Genomic DNA, 16,838 nt, shown 5'->3' on the forward strand with positions numbered 1-16,838 from the left:
TTTTTTTTTTTTTTTGGTTTTTCGAGACAGGGTTTCTCTGTGGCTTTGGAGCCTGTCCTGGAACTAGCTCTGTAGACCAGGCTGGTCTCGAATCTTTGTTTATTTTCCTCCAACCGGGGATGCTTTTATCCAGGCTTCATTCATTCTGGGATACCGTTGCCTCGCTCTTCGGCTAGCAGCTCGGCTGACACATTCTCTCTCCTATCTCGATTGTCTCTAGGCCCTTGGCGCTCCTCGACTCTGAAAGGCCTGTCGAACCCAGGGCCGCTAAAACCTCGCCGTTGCTAGGCTGTAGCTAGGACGGCTGCGGTGGAGACTTGTGAGAGGAGCAACAGTCGGCGTCCTAGTGACGGAATAAAGTTGGCGCCAGCGTCGCCAGCAAGTGCGTCACCATTCACGGGCTACCGGGGGCGGGGCCAGGAGGAGTCACGTGGTTTGGTTGCCTACGCGCTGCTGGGCCGTGGGAAGATGGCGGACGGAAAGGGAGACGCCACCGCCGCCGGGGCCGGGGCCGGGGCCGGGGCTGAGGCTCCGGCGGTTTCGGGAGCCGGAGCCGAGGCTGAGTCCATGGCTCGGGGTCATCGGCCTACCTCTCCCGCGCCGGGAGCCCCGGGTCTGCGACCGTGTCTCTGGCAGCTGGAGACCGAGCTTAGGGAGCAGGAGGTGTCCGAGGTCTCATCTTTGAACTACTGCCGGAGCTTCTGCCAGGTGAGGGGCCAACTAGCTGGCCGAGGGTGGAGGGGCGGGGAGGCCTGGGGAAGAGGCCCCGGGTCCGCCTGAGAAGCCGGGGGCTGGAGGAGAAAATGCCACCCCCGTGTTTCGCCGCGCCCCCGAGCCGGGCAGGCCCAGCTCTGCCACAACCCTGACTTCAGTCACTGCTGGGGCGGGTTGCGCTGGGCGGTACTGAGAGCCCAGAAGAGCTCCCTGGAAGGGCTGTGCCCTGTCGCTCTTGCCTGGGTCCTGGCCGGGTGGTTGGAGCGCCACTGCCCCCCTGAGGGATCGATTGCCAGTTCCTGCAGGGAGATGTTTCTTCTATTTTTTTTCTGAGTAGTGTGCTGATCTCCAAACTGGAAAGCCCTGGGTTTTCTGAATAATCAGGAGAGGTGGACAGGAGCTAGAGACTTGGCTTTGGAGTCAGCATCTTTTGACTTCGCAGAGATAGGCGGTTGGTTTTTGGATGGCTTCTAGAAATTCCGGATTAGGATTACTGAGCCGTTTGGTTGGTTGTGGTTTTGGGTTTTTGTTGTTGTTGTTTTTTTGTTTGTTTTTCATTTGGGTCGGGCATGAAGAGATGTGTTTATGCCATTCTGTGACCTGTTCTTTATCCGTTTGCGGATTGTACTGCTGGGAACGGGCTGGTGAGCCCTGACTGGGAGTAGAAGAGTTCGGGTGAGAAGGGTATAGAGTGGCCTATTCATCTGGTGTCAGGTGATTGATCGCTCTGTGCGGGTCCCGATCTATGGGGCTGCATGCTGACGGGTGTGTTTTTAAGTTTGCTCTCCATGATCATATTGCAGTGTTTCGCCATGTTTTCGAGCGCCTCACAAGTGTAAATGACCGCCCTTATTGTTTCTGCTTCTGGTACTTGCACTATCGGGTTTCAGTCATCCCTCTGCTCCTCATTTGGCATACCTTAGAGAATACAAAGTAATCCAAGTATGTCGGTACGTGGGCTCTTAATGAGCAGTTGAGTGCTGAAAAATTGTGGTGTTACAAAGTTGTAGTTGGGGCAGGGAACAATTTGCTCTGCTAGTCCTGGACAGATTTAAAGTTATCTCAATTGAATGCTTTTCTGGTGGTGTCCACTCTGACCCAGAACCTCGTCTGCTTGGATTTTGGTCTCTGCTAATCTTTTCTGTACATTAGATCATTCCAGTTCCTGTGTGTGTGATGTTCAGCATTTCCATTGTTGTGTGTTTTACTAGTAATGATCATTCTTTTGGGGACGGTCATTTATTCCGCAGACTTTTGCCAACTCTTAGAATGGTGTCAGACGTTTAACCTAGTATTGAGGAACAGTGAATAAGACTTCCCTTGAGGAGACATCAGTATTTGCAAAGCAGGGTGGGGATACCTGTAACTCCAGCACGGTGGCAGGAAGATCTTTGCAAGTTCAAGGAGACCGTATAGGCTTCCAGGCTAGGCTTCTCAGGTACACATTTCAAAAAGAAATGGCAGTATTTCCAGTGCAGTTTTGGTAGCAGTGAGGAAAAGTGCCATCCAGAGAGTGTGACGGGGACATCCTAGTGAGAATGACAGGGAAAAGGTGAACGTAATGGGTGAAGCCACTGGACTAGGATAGACCCTCTGACTTCTAGGCCTGAGCACGGGTGACAGAGGGCGGGATGAGAAGGCACACGATGCTATGGGACAGGAGGGCATTAATTGCAGGGAGAGTGGGGGAAGGAAAACAACTGAGGATTTGGAGGACAGCTTTTGAGCTTGAGTTACCTGCCAGCAAGGCTAACAAGTGAATGTAGCCAGTTAGGTTGGATCTTGTCAGAATACATTTTACACAAGTATTCTGGAAAACTGTGACCATGAATTAGGTTGGCTGAAGAGCTTTCTTGGTTTCACTTTTTTCCCCTTTCTCCCCTCTGTGTACCCTTGGCTGTCCTGGAACTTGCTCAGTAGATCAGGCTGGCCTTGAACTTTACCTGCCTCTGCCTCCAGATCACAGAGATTAAAGGCAGGCATTACGGCTGCCTGGTTTTGGTTCTGCATTTGAAAGGCAGAAAAAGAAACACTTCATTGTACTACTGAGTGCTGAAGATGAGAAGCTGGGTGCACATAATATATAGATTGGTGATCATTAGTGCATTTTTGTAACGGGCTGACCTGTGCTCTTCCAGTGTTTACTACTACAAATTGTTTTATTGGGTGTCTAGCGATATCATCCTAGCCTGGGTGTGGTGGTACGTATCTTTAGTCCCAGAGGCAGAAGGGGCAAGTGGGCCTCTGGGTTTAAGGATGCTTGGTCTACATGGGCCATTCAGACGTACAGACTGAAACCCTGTCTCAAAAAGAAAGAAATGGTTAGCCAGGCAATAGTTGCACACTTTTAATCCCAGCACTAGGGAGGCGGAGGCAAGTATCTGAGTTTGAGGCCTGTCTGGCCTACAGAGCAAGTTCCAGCATAGCCAGGGCTACACAAAGAAAACTTGTCTTGAAAAAAGAAAAAATGTTCTAAAGACTTAAATTGTACTAACAGTTGTAACATGCTGTTAACCAATAAGAAATAAACCAGGCAGTGATAGCACACGGGAGCAGAGGCTGGTGGATCTCTGTGAGTTCAAGCCCAGCCTGGTCTACAAGAGCTAGTTCCAGGACAGGTCCAAAGCTACAGAGAAACCCTGTCTCGAAAAACTTAATTTTTTTTTAAAAAAAAGATTAATGCTATACTTTTTGTTACTGTTGAAAAAACTGATGATGTCTTTGGATTTTTTCCCCTATATTTAGGAAACCAAAATTCTCATAATCTAAGACAGCAAGGTGATTGAGTGGATGGAAGCTGCTGACCCACATGGTAGATTAAGAGGTCCTAATCCCTCAGGTTTTCCTCTGACCTCCACGTGCACAGACTAGCATGCCCTTCAATGAATGGATGAAGGAATTAATAAAAATTTTAAAAACATTTTGAAAGTCTTAGAACTGGTGGCTCTATTTGTAATACAAGCTTTGAAGGCTTTTAAATTAAACTTCATTTAGCATACATGAAATTAGGAGGCAGATGAGTGATTCTACTGTAAGAATACCAAAGTAATTTTTTGAGTAAACATGTTTCACACTTTTAGATTCTAAGTTTATAGTAACATTGCACATATTTTTTGTTTGCTCACTTGTTTTTTTGAGACAGGGTCTGACTATGTAGCCTTGGATACTAGACCAGGCTGTCCTGCAACTCAGAGAGAGATGCCTGCCTCTACCTCACAAATGCTGGAAATAAAGGCTATATACTCCCAGCTCAACTTCATTGGTTTCTAATGGTTAAAATAAGTACTGAATGTGTCTTTGTGGATTTGTTACCGAGTAGAAGGGTTCTTTTTTGTTTTTCGAGACAGGGTTTCTCTGTGGTTTTGGAGCCTGTTCTGGAACTAGCTCTTGTAGACCAGGCTGGTCTCGAACTCACAGAGATCCGCCTGCCTCTGCCTCCCGAGTGCTGGGATTAAAGGCGTGCGCCACCACCGCCAGGCTGAGTAGAAGGGTTCTGAGTCAAATAGGCCACACAATAATTATCTCTCTATGGGCAGGGTATGCATTCCAAGACTGTTGTCTGAAATTGCAGGCACTATAAAACTCTTTGCATACTGTTGTTGTTGTCCCTGCCTTCAGCTCCCCCCCCCCAAATATTTACCCATGGAGCAGGTGAGATGGTTGGGTGAGGAAAATCGGAATCGATTCCTGCAAAGCCTAATAACCTGCGTTCAGTCCCAAGAACCCACAGTAAGAAAGAACAACTAACTCTCCAAAGCAGTTCTCAGACCTCCAACACATTCACCAACACAAATAAATAGGTAGGCTTACCCTAGAAATTAGGCATAGTAACCCCTTATCCTAGAACAGTTACAACAGTAGACTGTAGTGAAGGTTGTCTAAATGGTGTCTCTTTCTCAAGGTGTCATAGCATGTATCCTTCCTGTGATGACGTGAGGTGATGAAGTCCCTAAGAGAGGAAATGAAAGATGGGCTTCTTATGACTTACTCATTAGCTTTAAGCTACTATATAAGGATCACTTGAGCACAACCTCCATAATAACTGAGCTGGCTACCCAGTAACTAACATTGTAGCATGGGTATTTGAACAGAGGGATGTTTATGTCCCTGGTGGGATAGAGATGGGTATCTCAAGATTTCATTGCGCTACTTAAATCAGTGTGCCATGCCATTTAAAAGTTAATACTTTATTATCATTTGGGGACTCTTCCATTTGATATTTTTGACTAGCCAAAAAAGTAGAGGGGGCTGCCATTCTGTCTTCATTTAAATTAGCTCTGTGGACTTTGTTGTTGCTGTTTGTTTTTTCCTGAAACAGCATTTGTAGCCCTGACTGTCATGGAACTCACCTTGTAGACCTGACTGGCCTCCAGCTCAGAGATCCACCTGCCTTTGCCTCTCGAGTGCTGTGATTAAAGGCGTGTGCCACTACTGCCCAGCCCGGGTGGGTGTTTGAAATAGAATCTGCTGGTTTGGGTGGCTCAGGCCTTAGTTCCAGCCCTTGGGAGTTAGAGGAAAGGGAATAGAATTTGAAGTCAGCCTGGGCTATAATAAGACCTCAAAAACAAAACAAAAACAAACCCAAACCGAACTGAAATTGGCCTGAGATGTAAATCAGTTGGTAGAGCGCTTGCCTGCTCTGCAAGAAGCCCAGGGCATGGTAAACCTCAGCTATAATGCCGTTTGAGGCCAGCCTAGGCTCCAAGAGAACCTGTCTCAAAAACAAAACAAAGCAAGCCTACATCTAACGTGGTGTTGGGATTATGGGACTGTATTGTGAATCAGCCTGCCTGACTGGCTTTTTAAGGCTGGGTCACTATATATATCTGTACATACCAGGTATAGGACTTTGTATGTACCAGTCTGTCCTTCAATTTGTGATCCTTCTGTCCCTTTACAAATGCTAGGATCACAGGTGTGGGTTAACTAGTACAGGAAGTTAGTTTTTACTTAGTAGCCTCAATGCTTGACAAGTGTTTGCCACTGAGCCCTTCCTGTTGTGTTTGTTTGACATTTAGTTTCAACTGTTATTTTTCTTGACATCATTGTTTTAGTTGGATTTCTCCTATTTGTAGCATTATTTTCACAAATTCCTTATCTCTGGTTTGTGTTTTTAAAAAATTCCTGTAAAGAATGTCTTATTCTGTTACTCCCCACACACCACAAACATACACACCCTTTAAGACCGGGTCTAACTATTCTTAGCTGGCCAGGAGCACTTTGTAAACCAAGCTAGCCACACTTGCCTTTGCCTCCTGAACGTGCTGCATGGCTGTCCCACAGTCCTATTGCTTCACCCTCTTGAGTCCTGGGTTAACTGGCATGAGCCACTGCACCCAGCTTTCTTTGTGTTTAATAAGTAGTACAATTCTGACATATAAATGATATATTTAAAACGATTTGTCTTACTGTGTGTGTGTGTGCGCTCTTACGTTCATGTTTTAATGCTTGCAAGTGCCCAAGGCGGCCAGGAGCTGGTGTCAGTCTGATCCTCTAAAGCTAGAGTTAGAGCCAGTAGGTGTAGCTGCTGGGAATGGCTCCTGGTTCTCTGGAAGAGCAGCAAGCTGTTTTAACTGCTGAGCTGTCTTCTGTACCCACCGCCCACTTCAGATAATTAGTCGAATGAGCTAGAGTGTAGGAACTTTGTGGTACTTCCAGGAGACAAGACTTTTAAAAGGAACACCTGTCTGGAGTAAAGAACCAGTAGGAGACTGAGCACTTTCTGGAGAACATTGTCAGCTCTAGCCTGTATTTATATAATGTACACATTTCCTTGTGTATATTGCAGGGTTAGGGAGGATGGACAGATAATATGAAAAACATTTTAGTATTGTGGAAGAATTGAATTAGCAAATGAACAGGACAACAGTGCAGAGATGCTGAGATAGAGCTTGGTGACCATGAAGAATCTTAGGTTCATTATTTTCAGTATATTAAAAGATTAAATCAGGCTGTAACTAGAAGAACATTTGCCTAGCATGCCACATGGTCTGGATTCTATCGTCAGCATCACAGATACATTTGAAAACTTTGATTATTGTGTGTGTATTCATTTTTGTGTGATGTGTATCTGTGTAAGTATGTGCTGTCATTGTGCTTGTGGGGGGCGTCAGGACAGTTCTCAGGGAGTCAGCTCTCCTCCCGTGAACTCTGGGAACTGAACTCGTGTTGTCAGGCTTGAGAGGCTGGTGCTTTTGCTTGCTGAAGCATCTCCTTGGCCTGCAAAAAAGTAATTTCAAACACATTAACTTTTCTTCTGCCTTTTCCTTCTCTTGGGAGATGTCTAGATAGAAATTATATGGCAAGCTATTCTCTAAGCAGAAGCTAGCCTTGTAGCTTGTGTAACCCTAACACTGAATGTGACCTTTGAAGCAGTGGAAACTTGTTGTCTGCCATGGAGACACTGTTTCTTTTGCTGTTCTCTGTGACATCTGCTGTTCTGTTTCATTCTGTCCACCCACTATTTGAACATTGTTAAAATAAATAAATAGAAGCACCAATAATTGTAAGACCGTGAAGACAGCCAAAACATAGGTGCTTTGTCTCATTCAGATCAAAAGTTTATCACCTCTTCCAGAGCCCTTAACTGTCTTTGGTTCTGAGGAGCCCATCTCCAGGTTAAGCTCAACCACTCAGCTGTCCCATGGGAGAAGTAAATGTGTGAGCCACCACCTCCAGCCCTGGCTGTCTTATCTAAAATAGCACTTTCTGCTTCTCTTCAGGTCACTGCCCATCTGATCCTCCTGACCTCGACCTGGCCTGTATGACTTCAGAGTTGTTCCTAGCACTTTATGGGAATGCAGTAAATATGATAGTTGCTGGTTTTAATTTTTTTTCTTAAAAATTGCTTATGTATGTGTGTGCACTGGGTGAATGTGGGCATGTGGAGATCAGAAGACAATTTTGTGGAGTGGTTTTCTTCTGTGTGGGTTCATCTGATTGAATTCACGTTGTCAGACTTGGTGGTAGGTGCCCTCACCCACAGAGCTATTTCACAAGCTTGTTGTTTGTCTTTGTTTGAGACAAGGGTCTCTTTGTGAACTGCATTGGCTTGGAGCTCAAGTAGCTACTAGTGCTGGCCCTGGAACTTCTGCTCCTCCTGTTTCTGCCTCCTGAGTGCTGGGCATATAGGTATGGGTCATCACATGTGGTAGAACTATAATTTACCCATCTGTGTTGTTCTTTGATTGTTATCACATACGTTTCAGAGAACATGCTTGGTTATTTATATCTGCAACATAAATTCCTAGATTAAAAAGAATGTTGATGGGGGCTGGAGAGATGGCTCAGTGATTAAGAGCACTACTGTTGAAGTGCTCTGAGTTCAAGTCCCAGCACCTATGTGGCTGCTTATGCTGTCTGTAGCTCCAGGAGATCACACGCTTATCATCATGGGCACTGTACACACACTGTGCACAGATATACATAAAACAGTAAATAATTTTTTAAACTTTTGGTTCTAGTCTACCAGTAAATTAAACAGATTATGTCCACCAGTTTGTGAGTCCCTATTCTCTGTATAGCCTTACTAATTTGATACTATTAAACTTAATACTTTTAATGTTAAGCGTGTTCTCATCTTTCAAATTTGAATTGAAGTAACTTTTTTTTTTTTTTTTTTTTTTTTTTTTTTTGTTTTTCGAGACAGGGTTTCTCTGTGGCTTTGAAGCCTGTCCTGGCACTAGCTCTGTAGACCAGGCTGGTCTCGAACTCACAGAGATCCACCTGCCTCTGCCTCCCGAGTGCTGGGATTAAAGGCATGCGCCACCACCGCCCGGCGAATTGAAGTAACTTTGAGGTTTTTCCATGTAGTTATTTAAATTTTCTTTAAAAATATTTTTATTTGTTCTTTGAGAATTTCATGCAGTATATTTTGATCATATTCGTCACCCCAGGTTCCTCCAAAATCTATCCCCACCTTCCCACCCACCCAGCTTCTTGTCTTTTTTTTTGTCCCCCTCATCCAGTCCAATTTGTGATGTCCAGTTACTCTTGGGTGTGGGAATATTCCCTGGAGCATGATCAATCTACCAAGGGGTCAGTCTTACGCTGACTCTCTTCCAGTAGCTATTGGTTGCTGATAGGCCTTCATTTAGTGCCTGCGAGCCTCCTCCATGCTGGAATTTTGTCTGATTTGAGCTTGTCTAGGTCTTGTGTATGTTTTCACAGCCACGAGGCATTCTTATGTGGAGCTGTCCTGTTTTGTCTGGAAAATACTGTTTCATTGCTGTCATCCACCACCACTGGCTCTTACAATCTTTGTGCTCCGGTGTCCTCGATGATCCAGGGGATAGGATATAGATGTCTCATTTAGGGCTGACCATGCCAAAGTCTCTTACTCTTTCAATGTTGACCACTTGTCTTCTTGTGTTAATTTTTTATTTACTGTTTACTTCAAGAAGCTTCTTTGACTGGGTGGTGGTGGTACAAGCCTTTTTAATTCTAGCACTTGGAAGGTAGAGGCAGACAGGACAGCCTGGTGTACAGTTCCAGGACAGCCAAGAAAGAGAAACCCTATCTTGAACAACCAAACAAAAGCTTCTCCAATGAGGGTTGGGAAATGAATATAGCGCTGAGTTATTAGTTAGTTTACTACTGTGTCAGCTTATCAATATAATAGTAATGGGCCTTTCCCAGGGCCAGTGACCTATCTAGCTAGCCACAGGTTCTTGACCCTATGACAGTGCCACATACTGGTTTACATCTTGTGAATTGGTCCTTAAATCCCATCAGAAACTGTTTGGTTACTCCTGTAAAATTTGTGCCACTATTTCATCAGTAAGCATAGTGTAACCAGGCCAGTCATTATTTTAGCTCTCAAGCACACCTGGGTGAGGTTAATGCTTATTCTCCTCTGGTAGTGTGCACCTTGCACTATGAAAGCAAAACCATCAGGCTGAACTGTCCAATTGAGTACCAGCTTGATTTCTCAGAGTAGGGTCTTACTGTCAAATTTTGGAGCGTAACCAAGAACGATAGCAACAGCCTATAATAGTTTGAGGTTCTATAGCACACTACTAGTCAACCACCCCCAAAAGCTAACCAGTCCCAGATACTGGGCTTTTTATTTGCTAGGCTGGTATTTAATAGGGATACTGTTCCTGTTTTAGGGTAGCTCCACTTAAACTCAATGTATATGTATATATTTCAGTAAGCTTCTACAGTAGGTTTCCATATAGCTTTTTCAAAGGCCTTTAGTGTTATGGATCTCCGTATTCCCTCCTTAAATTAACCCTTACCTCCTACTCCTCACTCCACTTAATCTTTCTTTTTCCATTATTTCCTTTAGCTCCTTTATATGACTGTAGTTTTCTGACCTCTGGGTATTTCCAATTAAATACATTTCCAAGATTCAAAGCTAGTACTCACATATGAGAGAAGACATTCAATATTTGTCTTTCTGCATCTTGGTTGCCTCATGATTGTTTCCAGCTCATTGAATTTACATGAATTTCTCCTTCCTTCCTTCCTTCCTTCCTTCCTTCCTTCCTTTCTTCCTTTCTTTCTTTTTGGATTTTTCGAGACAGGGTTTCTCCGTATTTCCGTAGCTTTTGGTTCCTGTCCTGGAACTAGCTCTTGTAGAACAGGCTGGCCTCAAACTCACAGAGATCCGCCTGTCTCTGCCTAAAGGTGTGCGCTACCACCGCCCTGCAAATTTCATATTTCTTAACAGCTGGATAATACTTGTAGAGTGAAAGTTTATCACATTTCGTTATTTAGTTGATGGACAGCTAAGCTGTTTTCTTTTTTGGTTTTTTGAGACACCTCTGTGTAACAGCCCTAGCTGTCCTAGAACTAGCTCTTGTAGACCAGACTGGCTTCAAACTCACAGAGATCCACCTGCCTCTTCCTCCCAGTGCTGGCATTAAAAATGTGCATGCCTCCGCCCAGCTTTCCTGGCTATTTTGAAAGGAGCAGCAGTGAACATGGGTGAAAAAGTGTCTGTAGTAAGATAGTGTTTTGGGTGTATACCCGAAATTAGTATAGTAGGGTCTCAATATGTAGTCCTGGCTGGCTTGGAATTCTCTCTGTAGACCAGGCTGGCTTCAAACACACAGAGATCTGCTTGTCTCTGCCTCCTGAGTGCTGGGATTAAAGGTGTGCGCCACCATGTCTGACTTGAAATTCCTTTGTGTGTATATGGTTCATCTTGTGCATCTCACTCTTAACTTTGTTAATAATAAAAGTAAGTAAATAGAAAACAGCTAATTACAAGATCACGAAGACTGCCATAGCTTAGGTGCTTTGTCTTCATTGGGATACAAATGCCTGCTGCCTCTTCCAGAGGCCTTCCTTGTCTGTCTTCGGTTTTGAGGGGCAGGTCTCAGTGAGTGTGAGCATGCACTTGCACACACATGCTGAGATTGCAAGACTAGAAGGCAGATACCTTACTGAAACTCTGGCTTTTACTTTATGTGTCTTGTTAAAATATTTTCTTTGTTTTTTTTTTTTCCAAGACAAGGTTTTTCTAACTTTTGAGTCCGCCGTGGAACTCACTTTGTAGACCAGGCTGGCCTCGAACTCAGAGACGTGCCTGTCTCTGCTTCCTGAGTGCTGGGATTAAAGGCGTGTGCCACTACCTGACATTAAGCTGCTATTTAAGTCTATTTAAACTAGATTTTAAGCTGAGCGGATCTCTGTGAGTTCAAGGCCAGCCTGGTCTACAAGAGCTAGTTCCAGGACAGGCTCCAAAGCTACAGAGAAACCCTGTCTTGAAAAGCAAAAAAACAAAACAAAAAACCTAGATTTTATCTAATCATTAAATTCACCCTGCAATCTTGAGGGTGTTTGTGAGAGAGGGGTTTTATTTTTTAGTTTAGATTTCTAACTTCTTAATGTTGAGATTATAGGTGAATGTCATGACACCTGGCTCTGATCTTAAAGTCTTGTACTTAAGTTTTTAAAAAGCAGACATACAGTGTATGATGGCTTACTACTTTACTGTAAAGCAGTAAAGGAGAACCAGGAGTTCAAGGCCAGCCTTAGCTAGTTAGGGAATCTAGCCCAAATCACACTGTCTCTAAAACAAAACAAAGCAAACAAATAACAGCAAAGGCAAAGAAGAACATATCCTAAAGTGTTAAAGCACAGAGTCTGCTGAAGCAGTTGGGAGTTAATGAATTGGGGCTGAGAAAGATTTGTCTTTTGTCTTTTTAGAAATGCTTGGTCTCTTAGATACTGTTCTTCCATTGCTGTGAAGAGACACCATGGCCAAGACAACTTAAAGAACAAAGCATTTTATTGGGGGTTTACTTGCAGTTTTGGAAGGTGAGTTCATTGATCACCGTGGTAGGAAGAGTGGCCAAGAGCTTTCTTAGGAACCACAGGCAGCAGGCAGAGACTGAGGGAGACAGGATCTACTAGTGTGAACTTTGAAACCTCAAGGCCACACCTTCTGATCCTTCTCAAATAGTTCCCCCTGTGGGGGCCATTCTTGTTCAAACCACTTTAATTTCTGACTCCTGCCTGCTGGGATTAAAGGTATGTGTCATTTTACCCTGGCCTGAAGAGATATGCTTTTTCTGTGTGAGTGCTACTAGCCTCTGGGAGCTCTAAAGAGTGGATAAATAATTAGAAAGATCCTTGCTCTCCGTTAGCTAACTTCTTCACATTTTAATCCTGTTAGGTTTGTAAATAGGGACAGGGAGTACCACTGAAGGGATGCATGCGTGACTTGGGAATTCAGTCAGCTCCAGATGTTTGTCTGTTGTATCATTATCAAAGTAATTGAGTGAATCTTTTATGTGTGAGTGTAGTATTGGGGATTGAACGTGGGCCTCCCTACATGGTACACACAGTTTAACACTAATCCTGAACTGTGTATCCCTTTAAACTTTGTATTATGAAACTGGATCTCACTACATTGCCCAGACTGCACTTGAACTTACTCAATTACCTGTCCTATCCTTAAAACTGCATTTTTTTAAAATTTATTTATTTATTTTTATTTATTTATTTATTTTGATTTTTCGAGACAGGGTTTCTCTGTAGCCTTTTGGTTCCTGTCCTGGAACTAGCTCTTCTAGACCAGGCTGGCCTCGAACTCACAGAGATCCACCTGCCTCTGCCTCCTGAGTGCTGGGATTAAAGGCGTGTGCCACCTTTAATCGCCCAGCCTAAAACTGCATTCTTACAAACTACCTAGAATTACATGCCTGTGTCACTAGGTTCAGATATAAATCTTATTTATACCATAATAATAATTTGTATAATTACAGTGCCAAACCAAAAATGTACAAAAGATATGGTGACCTCTCTCACTCTTCTCCAGGCTAACCTGGAACTCATTTTGTTGCCCAGACTGGCCTCAAACTGAGTTCTCTTACCTGAGTCTAGATTGCTGGCATAGTTATCAGAATTCCTGGTTTGTGTGGTGCTGGGATCAACCCAGAGCCTTTTGCAGGGTAGACGAGCCCTCTGCCAATCCACAGCCCCCAGGGTAAGACGTTACTTAGCCCTGACTATTAAGATTATATTTGTGCCTCTGGTGGGTTATCATTTACCCCTCTAGAGTAACCGCCTATCCCAATGGAAGCCTCACTACTAATTTAGCTAAGATTGCTTGTTTACATGAGTTGTTATGCTTACTCTTTTAATTTGACTTTTTTTCTTTGTAGCAAAGTCTTGATTTCTACTTTAAAGGACTTGTAAATGCAAATGCTAATTTAGAGCACATTTTCCCATAACAATCTAGCAGCAAGTGTGGAGAAAATATCATGCGTGCTTGGATCAGCCTGGTGTTTTCATGTCATGAACTAGAGAGCATATATATGTATGTACCTTTTTTTTTATTTATTATGTATACAATATTCTGTCTGTGTGTTTGCTTGAAGGCAAGAAGAGGGCATCAGTTCTCATTTCAGATGGTTGTGAGCCACCATGTGGTTGCTGGGAATTGAACTCAGGACCTTTGGAAGAGCAGGCAATGCTCTCAACCACTGAGCCATCTCTCCAGCCCCCATATGTATGTACCTTTGATGTTAGGAGTTTGCACTTAAATCTTCCATTCTCTTTTAAAGATAGATTTATTTGCTCATTTTACAGTGTTCTGTCTGCATGTATCCCTGTCAGATCGAAAGAGGGTGTCAGATCTCAGTACAGATGATTGTGAGCTACCATGTGGTTGCTGGGAATTGAACTTGGGACCTCTGGAGGAGCAGCCAATGCTCTTAACCTCTCTCTGAGCCATCTCTCCAGCCTGAAAGATCTTTCATTCTAATACCTGTTGACCTTCAGCCTTCTTACAGATGTGTATTATCTAGAGTTGGAGGTAATAGACAGCTGCTATGCAGTAGGTGGCTGGGCACATTAAATGGGACCAGATGCTATTGCTCTTACTATTGCTTGAGTAAAAGATAAGTGTGTTAATTTCTTTCAAAGAAAAAAATTTAAGATAGGATTTTGCTGTGTAGCTCAGGCTGCCCTAGGATTTGGTACTCTCTTCTGCTTCTACATTTAGGGGTTATGATGCGTATATGCTACTGTGCTTAGTTCACAAAAAGTTTTTGTTTTGTTTTTGAGACAGGGTCTTTTATGTAGCCCAAGTTGGTCTCAAACTTTGAACTTCTTATATTTCTGTCTTTACTTCCCCAGTGCTGGGATATAGGCTTATACAACCACATCTGGCTTATGGGGTGCTAGGAAGCCAATCCAGGACTTCTTACAGGTTAGGGCAAGCACTCTACAGCCTTAACCATGTCCCTAGCTTCCCAGAAATGTGTATGTGTGTATGCGTGTGGTATGTGTGCATGTGTGAGTAACTGAGATGCAATCTCAGCCCCAAAGGATGGGGCAAGAGATTGATTGATATCTGTATACATTTTTGAATATGTGTGGAGATCAGAGGTCAGCATGTCTTCCTCACTTGCTCTCCAGTTTCTTACTGAGACAGCGTCTGCAACTGCACCCAGAACTCCTCTTTGGCTCCTCTTGTCTACAGGAATTCTGTCTCTACCTCTCAAGCACTAGGATTACAGACTAACTGCGATATCTGCTTGGGTTTTTTTTTTTTTTTATTTATTATGTATACAATAGTCTGTCTGTGTGTATGCCTGCAGGCCAGAAGAGGGCACCAGACCTCATTACAGATGGTTGTGAGCCGCCATGTGGTTGCCGGGAATTGAACTCAGGACCTTTGGAAGAGCAGGCAATGCTCTTAATCGCTGAGCCATCTCTCCAGCCCCTCTGCTTGGGTTTTATGTGGATGCTAGGTATCTGAACTCCTGGTCCTCACAGTTGAGGGGCAAAACATTTTATCCACTGAGCATCACCGTGTCCCCCAAAGACGATTGCAAAGCAGCTGTCCTTTTCTTCTTGACAGTATATAGCCAACGGAAAGGGAAAGGTCCTGGCGTATTGTTGCAGGATGATCACACTGTGAACCCCAACATTGCCATTTACTGAAAAAACCTGTTTCTGATTGTGGTGTGGCTCAGCCGTAGCACGCACGTTTAACCCAAGAGCTTTCTTCTTAAATAAAGTTATCCATAGATCAAGAAATGGGAGCAAGCAACCAGTTTACAGGAAGGAGCAAGAAAAAACAGAGAGAGCAAGAGGGAATCAGGAAGATGGAGAGGGAGATGCACAGGAAGTAGAAGGGAGGGACATTCAGTTAGAGGAGGTTGGTTGGAGATGGCATAGGAGAAGGAAGGCTTCTGAGACATGGGCTGAGGAGGGAGGTCAGCTGGGTGCCTTCTCTGCCTTCTGAGCCAGCAGGCTTTCACTCCAGCATCTGGCTCCATAGTCTTTATTGGTAAAATCGAACGATTGAGATTTTGTTGGTGGTGGTGGGGGGAAGAACCCAACAGGAGTGTCACAGAACATTTTTTTTAGCTGCTTTTAGATTTTAGAGACCTATCTCTAAATCTAAAAGAGATTTTATTATGTATTACCAATTACAGTGAACTTCTGTTGTATATAAGTGATAGATACTTGTAAATGCTTGCTGTGAATATAATATATTTTACCTTTTGTAACCAATAGATTGGTCTCTTTTAAAAAGATTTTATTTTCATTTTATATGTACGCAAGAGTATAAACCCAGAGAAGCCAGTTTAGTTTTAGGTGATCATGAACCACCCAAAGTGATAATATAACTCGGGTCCTCTACAAGAGCAGTATGCACTTTTACCCATGGAACCACCTCTCCAGCCCCATTTTATTTTATTTCCTTTTGGTCTTTTGAGACAGGGTTTCTCTGTGTAGCCTTGGCTAACCTTGAGCTCACAGACATCTCCCTGCTTGTCTCTGGAATTAAAGGCATGTGCCACCACACCAGGCTGGCATAGATTATTTTCCTTTTTTTTTTTTCCTTTAAAGCTTGATTATCTACATTATGTGTTTCTCTTTTTCCTCCTTTTGGTTTTTTGAGACAGGGTCTTAGTTCAAGTTGACTCCTGATCCTCCCAAATTGCTGGATTCAGGCATGTATTATGATGCCCAAATATGTGTTTCATTACTTCAAAGTATACATATATAAAAAGTATTTGAATTTATAACCTGCAAATTCATGTCCCTGGGAAAAATAGGGCCATGTTTCTATAATTGTAGAATTTTGTGTTTGAAGTAAGAAAGGATTTTGAAAGTCATTTAGCACATCTACTTGTCAGCTAAAAACATATTTAAATTTTTAATTATATTTTTATTGAGAGAGAGAGTTTGTGTGTTCAAGTCACAATGCCCATGTGGAAGTTAGAGGACATCTTTCATGAGTAAGTGTTCTCCTTTCACATTGTAGGTCTCAGGGAGGGATCAATCTCAGGTTATCATCATTGGTGAGAAGCATTTTTATCCACTGAGACATATTGCTGACCCTTAAACCCGTGTTTTGTTTTGCTTTGAGCCCAGGATGGTTTTGTGTGATTCAGACTGACCTTGAACTCACTATAGGTTATTTTACTTTATTTTAGACATGGTGTTCAGTATGTATCCTCACTGGCGTGGAACTAGAGATGAGCCTGCCACTGTGTTCTTAGTACCAGGATTAAAGGCATGTACCACTCCATCATGCCAACTAAATTTAATGTAGTAGATGGCATTCTCCAACTGACTGAGCTTATGTGCCCGGAAAATTGTCTTATTACACTTGGAAAATGATTTAGCACATCTTTTTTTTTTTTTTTTTT

At 43.4% G+C, this 16,838-nt stretch overlaps 1 protein-coding gene across 1 annotated transcript in view; it reads left to right on the forward strand.

The window, feature by feature from the left end:
* The first annotated feature begins 467 nt into the window (after positions 1-467).
* The window catches only part of Rlf (rearranged L-myc fusion), a 73,856-nt gene continuing 57,485 nt past the window's right edge, over positions 468-16,838 (forward strand). The window contains exon 1 of the mRNA XM_005353309.2: positions 468-708. Coding sequence (XP_005353366.1) covers positions 469-708 — 240 coding nt within the window. The 5' untranslated portion in view covers position 468. The remainder of the gene's footprint in view (positions 709-16,838) is intronic.

This window comes from Microtus ochrogaster, chromosome 10 (genome assembly GCF_000317375.1).
Source record: "Microtus ochrogaster isolate Prairie Vole_2 chromosome 10, MicOch1.0, whole genome shotgun sequence".
Classification (NCBI taxonomy): domain Eukaryota; kingdom Metazoa; phylum Chordata; class Mammalia; order Rodentia; family Cricetidae; genus Microtus; species Microtus ochrogaster.